The 12,233-nt window shown below is 37.2% G+C and overlaps 1 protein-coding gene and 1 pseudogene across 1 annotated transcript; both read right to left on the reverse strand.

Annotated features, from left to right (window-relative positions):
- Positions 1–6,657: 6,657 nt before the first annotated feature.
- On the reverse strand, positions 6,658–8,349 carry LOC113569450 (annotated as a pseudogene).
- A 578-nt stretch (positions 8,350–8,927) lies between these two features.
- LOC118242294 (tumor necrosis factor ligand superfamily member 13B-like) lies at positions 8,928–12,186 on the reverse strand. Its single transcript, XM_035532359.1, has 5 exons — positions 12,177–12,186; positions 11,707–11,808; positions 11,582–11,598; positions 10,658–10,781; positions 8,928–9,043 (listed from the first exon to the last, which is right to left on the reverse strand). Exons 1-5 carry the CDS (start codon positions 12,184–12,186, stop codon positions 8,928–8,930), a joined length of 369 nt encoding a protein of 122 aa, XP_035388252.1.
- Positions 12,187–12,233: the final 47 nt, after the last annotated feature.

Consider the following 12,233-nt stretch of genomic DNA (forward strand, 5'->3'; position numbering starts at 1 on the left):
GCCCTGTTCACAGCACAAGATAAACTGAGCTTGGGCATTTGTTCTGCCTTTCCATTTGTTCTCAGAAAATGCATGAGCTGAGAGGAAGTTTGTTTCTGGTGTTGAACTTCAAGGTAATTTCCAAATTGTTGATGAAAGAGCTGGGTGGTCACATTCTGAGTCATGCCTGAAAAAATTTCTTTTGGGAGGAAGGTGTCTGCAACATTGCTCGGGGTTTGAGCTTCAGTTGCAATGTTCTGTTGTAAGTTGTTATTGACATCTTCCATTTCAGTCCCTTTGGAGTTATCTTGGCTAAATAACTCCACTTCTGTACCATAACTAGATGAGATTTTGCCAGGTGATGCTTCATTTTCAGTTTCAAATGACAGAATTATTTGCTGGAAGGAAACTTTTGCTGCCATTATTTGCACAGCTTTGGTAATTGAACTTGCCAGAATAGCATTCTGTAGCAATGGCCCAAATTTTAAAACTCGCGGAATGAATACTCCAGGATGACATTTTTTCAAGTAATTGAACTGCAGCACATGGTATGGTGACAGTCTGTCCCTGTGTTCCAAATGCATCTTCAAGCAATGCAGGTCTAGACCTAATGCATAAAATGGAAAAGTCGAATTTTGTAAACTGGAGACAACATTTTACAAGGACAAGACTGAATAAATTAGATACCTGATTTAAGGTCTTCAAAAACTGCCATTAGTTCCTTGATCACATGACATTTGGAATCTAAAGTCTTCAGCAGATTGGTACCATCCTCTGAATGACTTGAACATGGGGAACTCAGAAATTCTTCAACATCTTCAGCAGTCTGCAAAATTATTATTAGGGTAGTCTACTTTAATTAAGTCAGCCGAGTGAAAAGATCCAGGATAATGGACAATGGCAAAAGAGTGAATTAAATTCATTACGAGCCACATCATAGCATAACCTTACACAGGTGGGCTTCTGGGGTCACTGTATCCCAGGTTTTTTGGGCTTTTTTTTGGCAAAGCCTTTAAATGCTGAATAGATTTAGCCAAGGCACATTGACAATTATGAAAATGCATTCTGATAACCCACCAGATTAAAAATTAGCTAGCTAACAGTTGTCATATCATACTGTGACTGAAGTTATAGCCTGTCACTGGTTCTCACCACAAGTGAGTGCAGATTACAAGAGCCACTTAGTCAAGCTCTTTCAGTAATTAGAGTAAGCTTGTAGTCACTCTTGTAATTCCTACACCTGGTGGTCATTTTCCAAGGTTATTTTTTGATAAAACCTTTGTGGTCTATTCAGATAGTTACTGTTGTTGCCACCACCACAGAAATGGAAGGTGAAGGAGTGAAATGGATAGCACGAGGCTGCAAAGCCAGGAACTGTAACATTTTTTGCCACACTAACTTTAAGTTTGCATCATCTTTGCCATTAACCTACCATCTAATTTAAAATATATCAGCAAGCTGATGTTAGCAATTAGCAGTAAAATAAACTAACTGGAATATTTACAATCACAGTCTAAGACTAGAAAGGGAACAGAGGCTCTGGAAGATATCCTGACAAGAGCCCATGCCCAAGAAAAAGAACTCCAAAGGACCAGAATGACTACAGACCTGTAGTGCTCACACGTGATGAAGACCCTGAAAAGGCTGATCTGGGATTACCTCAGAGCCCAGGTAAAGACAGCAATGGATGCCTACTGCCCATGTGGGGGTAAAGATTTCTGTAGTACAATTGCAGCACAGATCATACCCCCACCTGGAGGTGCCAGAGAGCTGGGCCAGAATTATGTTCTTCAACTTCTCCAGCACTTTTAACACCAAGCAGTCTGCCCCGCTGGGGGAGGACAGGAGGAACGCAGTGCTGCAGAAGTGGATGACGTCTTAGTGTCCTGTTTGGCAGGTTCAGTATGAAGTGAGCAGCATTGGAGCTCCGGATGGAAAGTTCTTGTTCCATTTCTCTTCTTCCTTTACACCTCTGACTGAAAACAATACCCCAAGACAGGTCATATCCAAAATATTTTCAGATAAATATAGAATTGTGGGATGTATTACTGAAGAGAGGGAGGGAGTTGTACAGGAGCCTTACAAACAATTTTGTTTAGTAGTATTAAATTCATGTACTGTCATAGGATAAAGTCTCCAAGCTCCTGTTATCATCCAGGGAGAGGACATTAGAGTGCTACATCCACAGATCCCTAGGGGCTCACCTGGATGACTAGCTGAAATGGGTTGCAAATTCAAACAGCTTGTACAAGAAGAGCTGTAGACAGCTCCATTTTCTATGGAAGCTGAGGTCTTTTGGTGTGTATGGCAATTTAACATGCACATTTATTTATCTGTATTGTTCAGTGCCATATTCCATGCTGCTGTGTGCTGGGGCAGCAGCATCAAAATCAAGGACTTTAACAGGCTGAACAAGATGATCCAAAAGGACTGGCTCATGGCTCAAACTGAGATGGTTGTAGAGAGGGGGATGCTGCCCAAGATATTAGTCATCACAAACATTTCCTCACACCCATTCTATCAGACTCTAAATGTACAGTGGAGCTGAGTACAAGGCTACAGCCCTGGCGCTCCTACAGGTCTTTAATTTCTACAACTGTCAGAATATAGTTCTATACTGTTCTTATCTGTTTAAACATTAACATTCTAATTAGTTCCACTGTACATTGCTTTTGAACCAATTTTTATTTTTTTTACTAAAGTACAGAGTCTTTGAGACAGAGTACTGTGTACTTTACTTTTCTCTCTCACTCACACACACACACAATTATTATTCATTCATTTATATATATATATATATATATATATATATATATATATATATATACACACACACACACACACACACACATCTATATATATATATATATATATATATATATATATATATATATATATCTATCTATCTATATATATATATATATCTATCTATCTATCTATCTATCTATCTATCTATCTCTATCTATATCTATATACACACACACACACACACACACACATATATATATACAGACATATATATAAAAATCCAAAGACCACATGAAGGGGAAAATTTATGAGCTCAGTGAATTCCAGTGTGGTATCGTGATTGGACTTTTTGCACTGGTGGCATCATGTCCAGAAATTTCCTCGCTACTAAATATTCCACAGTCAACTGGCAAACGGATTAGAACAAAGTGGAAACGATTGGGAATGATAGCAATTTAGCCACGAAAAATGACAGAGCACAGTCAGTGGCTACTAAAGCGCATAGTGCGCAGAGGTCACCAACTTTCTGCAGAGTTAATCACTACAGATCTCCAAACTTCATCTGGTCTTCAGATTAGCTCAAGAACAGTGCATAGAGAGCTTCATGGAATGGGTTTCCATGGCCAAGCAGCTGCATCCAAGCCTTACATGACCAAGCACAATGCAAATTGTCATATGCAGTGGATTAAAGTTTGGGGATGGCTCCTTCCTGTTCCAACATAACTGTGCACTAGTGCACAAAGCAAGGTCCATAAGGTGAAGATCCATGGATGAACTAGTTGTGTGTGGAAGAACTTGACTGGCCTGCACAAAGTCCTGACCTCAACTGAATAGAATACCTTTGGGATGAATTAGTGCGAAGACTGCGAGCCAGGCCTTCTTGTCCAACATCAGTGTTTGACTTCGCAAATGCGCTTCTGGAAGAATGGTCAAAAATCCCCATAAACACATTCGTAACCCTTGTGGAAAGCCTTCCCAGAAGAGTTGTAGCTGTTATAGCTGCAAAGATTGGGATTTCACTCAAGTTCATATGCATGCGAAGGCAGACGAGGGAATACTTTTGACAATATAGTGTATGTATGTATGTATGTATGTATGTATGTACAGATATGCATCGTATATGTGACTATTTAGAGAGTAATTATAGCACTTCTTATAACATATCTTAGTGCTCTGGAGAAATAAGAAACACGTCTTGTGGCTTCCAACCGTACTAGAGTGTAACCACACTGAACATCTTTTTCGATTGACTCCCATGGCGGCTTAATAAGTACATTAGTTACTACCGATCACACAGCTAACGCTAACTAATGGCCATCCTCCCGCCAAGTATTTGCCTGCGCGTGCTGCCCGTTTTAAAACACAGTAAAGCATCTTGGTCATTATGTTGGACAAGCGACAATAGGGAGGGTTTATATTTTATGTTCATTTAACTATTTATTTTGGTATCGAATCTGAAAATGTACATTACTAGCTATTTAGCCACAGCAGTCATACTTAAATAACTTTATCAGATAGCTAGCAACCGCTCACTCACCATGTCCAATGAATAACCAAGCGTTAGCTAACGCTACCTAGCTAGGTTAGCTTATCTAGTTATTTAAACAAACCGTATGCCGTAATCGATCAGGGAATAGAATCAAATTAACCCAGGCTCATTATATATTCTTGTGTACATATATACCCATAAGTCACAAAATATCCTGTCAATGTGTCCAAACGTAAATGGCTTTGTTCTGAACAACGCGTTATGCATGCTAAAAGTTGACAATAAAAATGAATTAGCTAGTTAGCTTGCATAGGTTAGCTAACGGGAACATGCTGGCTAGTTAGACTTATCTCCACATTATTTATAAGATTGGTAACGCGCTTAGCCTACCCTTTTTGTGAAATGATGCAGTTCTTCGTTCAGCACGTTTCTGCAATTTTCGAGGATAATATTCGAACACTGCTGTAATCATTTGATAAAGCTCTTGCATGAAGCACTGATTTGCTGAATGAAAGGTTAAAATGACCGCCATAGATTGAAGTCAAATTTAGATAGATAGATAGATCATTCAAACAACTAAAATGTCATGGATAGCAAATCTACAAATAATTTATTTTCATTTGTTTGGTTCAAAATTTAAATTTTTACTAAAAATGTAATGTGCAGTTTGGAAGCTTACTTACCCCTCATAGCCTGACTCTTTAGAAGTTTTACTGTTAGATTAAATGCAACTGAAATGCAATTTATGCAAAGTTTAGGCAGCTCCTGTTAGACCAACAAGTGATTAAACCTCTGAAGGGGGACCTGACTCATATTTGTAGATGTAGGGCTATTAGTAACATTGCTAACATTTAATTACAGATAACCCGTGTCCATTTTTTGTCAGTGATCACAAGCACACAAACAACACAGGGCACATGCAGTGCTGACCCGGTCTTGCAGTTTTCTCCTTTCTATTAAACAAAGGATTTGGCCTTTTCCCTCGCATGAAGCCTACAAAGCCAAAAATGGACCAGCCCCTCCATACATAATGTCAGTGGTCAAAGCCCTCCAGTACTTCGAACCTCAAGTATGGCTTGGCTTGAAATATTATGCTTCAAGTCTCATGGAAGACAAGCATTGAGACTATTCTCTGTCCTGGCTCTTGAGATGGTGGAACAAACTTCCGCTTGCTGTCTGGACAGGAGAGTCCCTTGTAGTCTTCAAACAGACTGAAGACCCAACTATTTGTGGAATATTTAAATGACCACTGATCCTGCTGCTATGTTGACTAACTGAAATTCTAGTCCTTATTGTAGGGTATTGTTTATTGCACTGTTTTGTTTTTTGTTTTGTTTTTTGTCTGAGATAGAGCTTGTGTATTTTGCACTTCTAGGCATCAGCATTGATCCCTGTATTTCAACAGCATTCTAGTTCATTGTTATTTTGGACTCTAACCTACTGCACTGGCTAGGATGTATTCTACGAATAAATGACAACGCACTTTTGCAAGTTGCTCTGGATAAGAGCATCTGCCAAATGCCATAAATATAAATGTAAATGTAATTGATTTTGGGCTCTTTAAAGAGGTTAGTCGCGGTAGGACTCCCCTTTACATCATGAAGTAAGTAAACATAGTCACGGCTCCTACTGTACCCTATAAATCTCACTCAAAAGAAAAACAACAACAAAAGACAAGCTATCATTTGCCAAAAGCCATTTAACACATTTTCCATTCCTGCATATACCGTATCAGGTGAACCACACCTGCAGCAAAATTAATAGAAGTCAAGATACTATGATCCCATTTAGCACCAATCATTACTGTGAAACCACAGGCATGTTTCCTTGTAATTTACACCTATTTTTAGTCATGGTTTAATGCATTATTTTTGACACTAAAGCAATTTAATTTCTGTTTGACTATTATTGGACCTCCACAGCTGTAATTATGTAATCATTCTTTTCTAACATCATGTTCTTGTAAATATGTAGCATAATAAAATAATGATACATGTTGAATCTCTTGGATTAGTGTGCACTTCTGACTTCACCTGGCAAGGTATCTGCCAAAGTACTGCCCCCCCCCCAAAAAAAAAACAACTGAACAGGCTTCCTTTATACACCCCCCCCCCCCCCCTTAACATTGTTCTTTTTTAAATTAACATTATAGTTTTATTTCCTGTGTATAACATTTTGAAATACATTGAGTAGCAGTTTCAGGTTGATATTTCATCACTTGTAAGTCTGCTGTTGCCATATTGATAACCAAAACTGAGCTTGTGTGCTTATTTCACTGAACAATTATAGATGTTTGCAGATAGTTCTTAAACAATTAATGATCCCTTATTGGACAGCCATTTCACCAGTGCAAATGCAGCACTAATAAGGAAAATAATTAGTAATGATATAAATACTTGTACAATATATTTATTTGTCTAGGAGGCCTCCCACTGGTATGGTTATGGTTCTATGGTATGGTTTTGTAACAAGTGAAATGTAATGATACCACCAGTTATGCTGGCATTCAACTTTGTCCAAGTCTGGAATACAGACATGTGTCTCATTTAAAATTGTTAACCACCCTGTATTGCAACAATTGTATGTATTATTTATGATGTAAAGTAAATCCGATTCAGGCATATTTGTCAAAAAGTTTAAAGAAGAGAAGCAGTTGCTGCATACATCAAGAATGCTCAGTGATACACAACTTAACGAGTCAGGAAGATCTCCAAACCGATTATAAGAAACATTTAAAATTCTTAACTTTGTCATACATAGAAGAGACACATTGTCTGTGATTGTATTGGCTCTTTCTCCACATAGCTTCACATAATTCTGCCTCAGAATAAGTGTTTCTAATTTTGGAAAAGAATCAAAAAAGATTCTGGGCAAGTGTTCAGTTTGATTGTTCTGCAGACATATGGTGTAAGGATGGCAGGTAGTGGTGACTGACTCCTCTTTCGCTGACTTTTTCCAGCATACCACACCTGATATTCTGAGGACGATTATTACTCAAATTCAACATCTCTAAAGAGATCAGGTCCCTTAAAGAAGTCATGGCAAAATCTGTGAAATGGTTCGCACTCAAGTCAATGAAATGTAATGTTAAAAGGCTCATTCCATTACTGTTATCTTCATTTTGAATTTCTGTATTCTGAGTTAATATAAAATGTTTTAGCTTATGAAATGGAGAATTCCAATCCTAAAACACCTATTTTGTTGTGTTGCATATGAAGGTACTTCAATATATTCCTACTGGAAACAAATGGAAAATATAGAATGTTGTTGTAACTTAAATCCAGAGTTTCAAGGAGATGTATTTGCTCATTCTGATTGGTAAAAAAGAATTATATTGAATTCCAGTTTAAATTGAGAAAGGTTAGTTGATGAAACTGTGTACCACAAATGTGTACCAAATTATTCCTGGCCAGGTTCAATATCGATAGTTTCCTCAAGAGATCAAATTTTCCCTTATTGACTTCAAAAATATTGCTGTTTTCAATATCAATACTTACAAGGTTCTTATTGTTTGCAAATAGATTTGGTGTAAGTTTAGTCAAGCTGTTTCCACTGAGAGTGAGATGTTCAAGAGCTTTAACATTGTGAATATATAAACCCACAGCAAAATCATTGAGATTGTTCAGTGAAACGTCCAAACATTTTAGTCTATAAAGGTGTTGGAGAGCTCTATTGTTGTTGATTAAATTGCTGTCCTGAAAGTGCTTTGCAAGTTCATGTAGCAGAGATGGAATAGGTTCTTGAAAGCTTCTGTCCATATGAAATTCAAATGGTTGTAACTCAGGTCCTCAAGGGCTTTGGTATTGAGTGCATTTAATTGCTCGATGGTATTTTTCGATAAATCAAGTGCTTTCAGCATAAAGTCTAAGTTTACAGGCACTGTGGAAAGATTTCTGTTCTCTAGGATTGCCCCATAACAGTGCACTATGGACATATATATCAAGATTTGAGTAAAAATTGATTTTTTTAAATATAAACTTTAGAAACATCAGATCTAATATTGTAATAGCTCCTACCTTCTGGTGCTTATCTCTCATTGCACAGCAAAGAATGAGAACACATATAATGCACATAATAAGTAAGCTGGTACAATCCACAGCCATTTGTGCAGGGTTCCTAACAAGGCATGTCATATATTACTGCACATTGTCTGTCCATTTATACTTATAGTTAACTCCCCTCCCAAATCAGTGGTTTGAAAAAAAAAACCCACAGATTACACCATGCCTGAAAACCATCCTATATGCAGATGGCTTTAACATTCTGCTATTTCCCTGAAATGAATCTGACAAAATGGAAACCTCTCAAAAATAGAATGAGACAAACAAAGGATAATGCAGGGGCTGGTTAAACAGAGATGGGGTTAGATAGGAAGGAATGCCCTGTGTTGAAAGATAGTACAAACAAAGCAAACAACAACCTTTATATATATATATATATATATATATATATATATATATATATATATATATATATATATATATATATATATATATAAACTCTGTTTTAAGCAGCTCTGCAGTACATAGATATGACTCACTGGCATAATCTCTATATGAAACTATATGAAGTCAAAAAAGGATTGCACTGAACAGTGTATGTTCCATGTTTTTGATCAGTCCATTCTTTGTTTAAGGCATCATCTTTTTTTGTGTCTATATTGCTCAGGATGGCTTCTTGCACTGTGTGTTGTCTGCAGGGCTGACACCAGTCATAATAGCTGTATGACTCCAAAGAAGGTGGACTCAGTGTGCATGGCAGTCTCCACTTTGGAGCGATCTGGAACAAGAAGTTCCAGTTCATCTTGACAATCCAGCCTGGCTATTCCTTTTGGATGAGATCAAAAGAAGGATCAAATATCCACCAGGCAATTCTCATATGAAAAACACAAACAATCAAACAAACCGAATAGATCACAAAAGTCTACTGGTACTTGGATTTTGGAGGCATCTTTGCTTGAAAAGTTGCCTCACTCCTTGTATTTCAGCTGTCTATAATAGCAAGATTAAGTGTATTCGCTTAAAAGTTACTTCTGTTCTTCAAGTCAGCTTCAATTTGTTCTCCCACAGTAGGTCTAAAAAATCATTTTGTGTCTGACACTAGCATGTAACATTTGATTTTCAATATTTTCTCATTTGTTTTTAAATGTAGTGAAAAAAGTTACATGTAATTTGTATTCTACATTTGTATTTAAGTATGACAGCTTATTTAAAATATACATTACTATCCTACAGCCTTTAGGTCTAACAATTCATGATACTTCTCTACCACCCCTCTTAGTGGTTTATTCGGTTGCTGATGCAATCAGCTCATGTTACCTAGGCATTTTTATCATTAAAAGAAAGCCAGTTCCAGAAGCCTATGGCCATGACAACCTCTTGATTGAACTGCTATGTGTGAATGAGTAGATTTGCACAATATTTGAGTGATGACATCAGTTTCTACAAAACTCACTCATTCTGATGCCTGCAGTAATAGTCAATGTACCTATGTTGACTGTTTAGTCTATAGCGAGAAGAATGTTTTCACTTGTTCAATTTACTTTGATGTAACCGAGTTACAAATTACCTTATTTATGCCAATCAAATAAAATTTTGACATCAGTATTTTGTCATTTTGATGAAAATGTGTTCAAAACTAATTTGTAATTTGTATCAGCATACACTTTAAATGTATTTTTGTCGTCTGGAGTGAGGTTATCATTACTCCACTCCAGAATTTTCTGTGAATGCTTTATTGGGATGATTTCTTGTCGGATCACTGTAGTTTAAAAAGCTCCTAAACTCCTAAACATTTATTTTATAAAGCTCCTATTTATAACAGTTATTTATAAAGTTTCCCAATTGTTTTAATCTTTCACAGGACGAATTTTATAAAGTAAATACCCGCAAATGTGACAGTCATTTATTTGACAGTTATTTATTTTCATGTTTCATTTAAAAAGTGTTAAATTTTCAAGATCCTTTCATGAAAAACCTACAATGCACTTACCGCCCTCTATTGGTTGACTCACGTATTGAGTACGAAGAGGGACAAAAAAAACTTAAGAGCAGATGGCGGTTTTTGTAGCATTAACTGTTAGGTTTTGACAAGAGAACATATTTATTGGAAACGCGGCATTAAAATCCAAATACTGAAATTACATAGCATGGTTGTTTGTTTCTTTATTTGCCATTTCTTTTATCACTATAATTAGAAGTCTGAATGAGGCTTATTTTAACATCCACTAAAATTACAATCTTTGGCTGTTATAAATATACATTTTTCTTTGCAACCAATAAACCAAATCCACATCTATGTGATGGGTGGTCCTTTTGATAGGTGATTTTCGAATACATCTATCATGGTTATGTACCCTGCTATAAGCTGAAGAGAGAAAAAACAAACCACCATTATTTCGCTCTTCTCATGTAGGAAAACAATGTATTGTTTTTCGCTTACCAGTATAGCAGGTGTTTGCTGCGTTATCTTCTGGCATTTCTTGCAGACAGTGCAACAGTGTTACACTTTGTCCCTTACCTTCTGCACCCAGTGTTCTGTGTGTGATCACATGCCCCATAACTGCCTTTGGGTGTAGAAACAAGACCTAGAAATTTGAAATTTCATATTTGATTTATTCATAGGATAAAACCCAATTCAGGTATTAAATAATTAATTCAGCCATACCTAAATATACCTATACTAAGGCACACAGTTTTTCTCCCTTAGCTGACATAATCCACAGTGCAAACTCCAATTTGGGAACACCCACATTGTTTGTTTGTGTCCATCTGGACTGTGGCTGTCGGTTCAACAATGCAGGCTTCCCTGTATTTGTTTTCATCTAGTTTTCACTGCAGCCATATCAGTGTGGTTTGTATTGCACAGCAGCTTCCACATTGCTCAAAACAGCTAAAGTACTTTCCCCTCCATAGCAAGCACAGCTGATCAGACTCTCAGAAGGGCACTTGGCCTCTTATCCCAGTGGTATAGTTGCATTTAGGAGCTAGATGTCAAAGTTTTATTGAGTTGATTTAAATAGAAAGTTTAAAACAGCTACTTTCAGTTTGGAATACAAAGAGGAATATGCAATAAAACCTGACTAATGTAGATCATTCCAAGTTTAAAGTACATTTCCTGCCTTAGCCTAGCTGTTTCACCTGCATATTTCATGTGGTTAACAGCAAAGATCAAGTTTCTCTTGGATTCGTATGCATATACATATGCTGCGAGCTGATTTGCTCCCAGGGTCATTCCAAAGTATTTTGTCACCAAGCAAGATTACCAGCGGATTGTAGTAATTACTGCCCTAATCAGATCCCTGAGATAGAGCTATCATTAGACACATTTGGTGATTTAATAGTAATTAAGGCTCTTGGGCCTTACTCTGGCTGTCATGTAGACTGAACATTGGTTTTGAGAATGCTTTGAGTATAAATACTGTCTGAGGGAGCATACAGCATTGGTAGGCTGTGCTAAGTGCATTCTTAGCCTGTTGTTTCATAGAGTACCTGTCCATACACCATCTTGTTGTACTGTAATGTGGTTGTTGAATATAGCAAAAGCTGGTCCCTGCTGCACAGTAATAGCCCAAGGAATAACAGTCACATTTCCTTTGTCAAAAAAAGCTAAAGAATCAACTTCACCAGAGATGTTTTTTATTGTTAAATTGATGCATATAATGTGTAAATGTCACTGGCTAATTATTAAATACACTATTTGTGATTTTTTTATGCCTACTTATGCATCTTCTGCCTCTTAACTGTGGTTTCTCATCACCTTTTGGTGTGAGGTGCAGAAATGAATGGCCTGCTGTGAGGAATAGGCTGCTATCAGTTGTTACTGTAATGAATGTCAAATGTTGCCCCGTACGTGATCTACGTAAATCGTAAAAACTGCAACCATATGGCTGTGGTGCTGGTGCTTACATGTACAGCCAGTCAGCTCCCGTTTGATTCGCTGAAAGACCCCGGTGAATAACCGTTGGTCATTTTGGTTTCCAGCATGTCAGGTAAACACAATGATATAAAGAGAGTAC

This window comes from Electrophorus electricus, chromosome 12 (assembly GCF_013358815.1).
Source record: "Electrophorus electricus isolate fEleEle1 chromosome 12, fEleEle1.pri, whole genome shotgun sequence".
Classification (NCBI taxonomy): Eukaryota; Metazoa; Chordata; class Actinopteri; order Gymnotiformes; family Gymnotidae; genus Electrophorus; species Electrophorus electricus.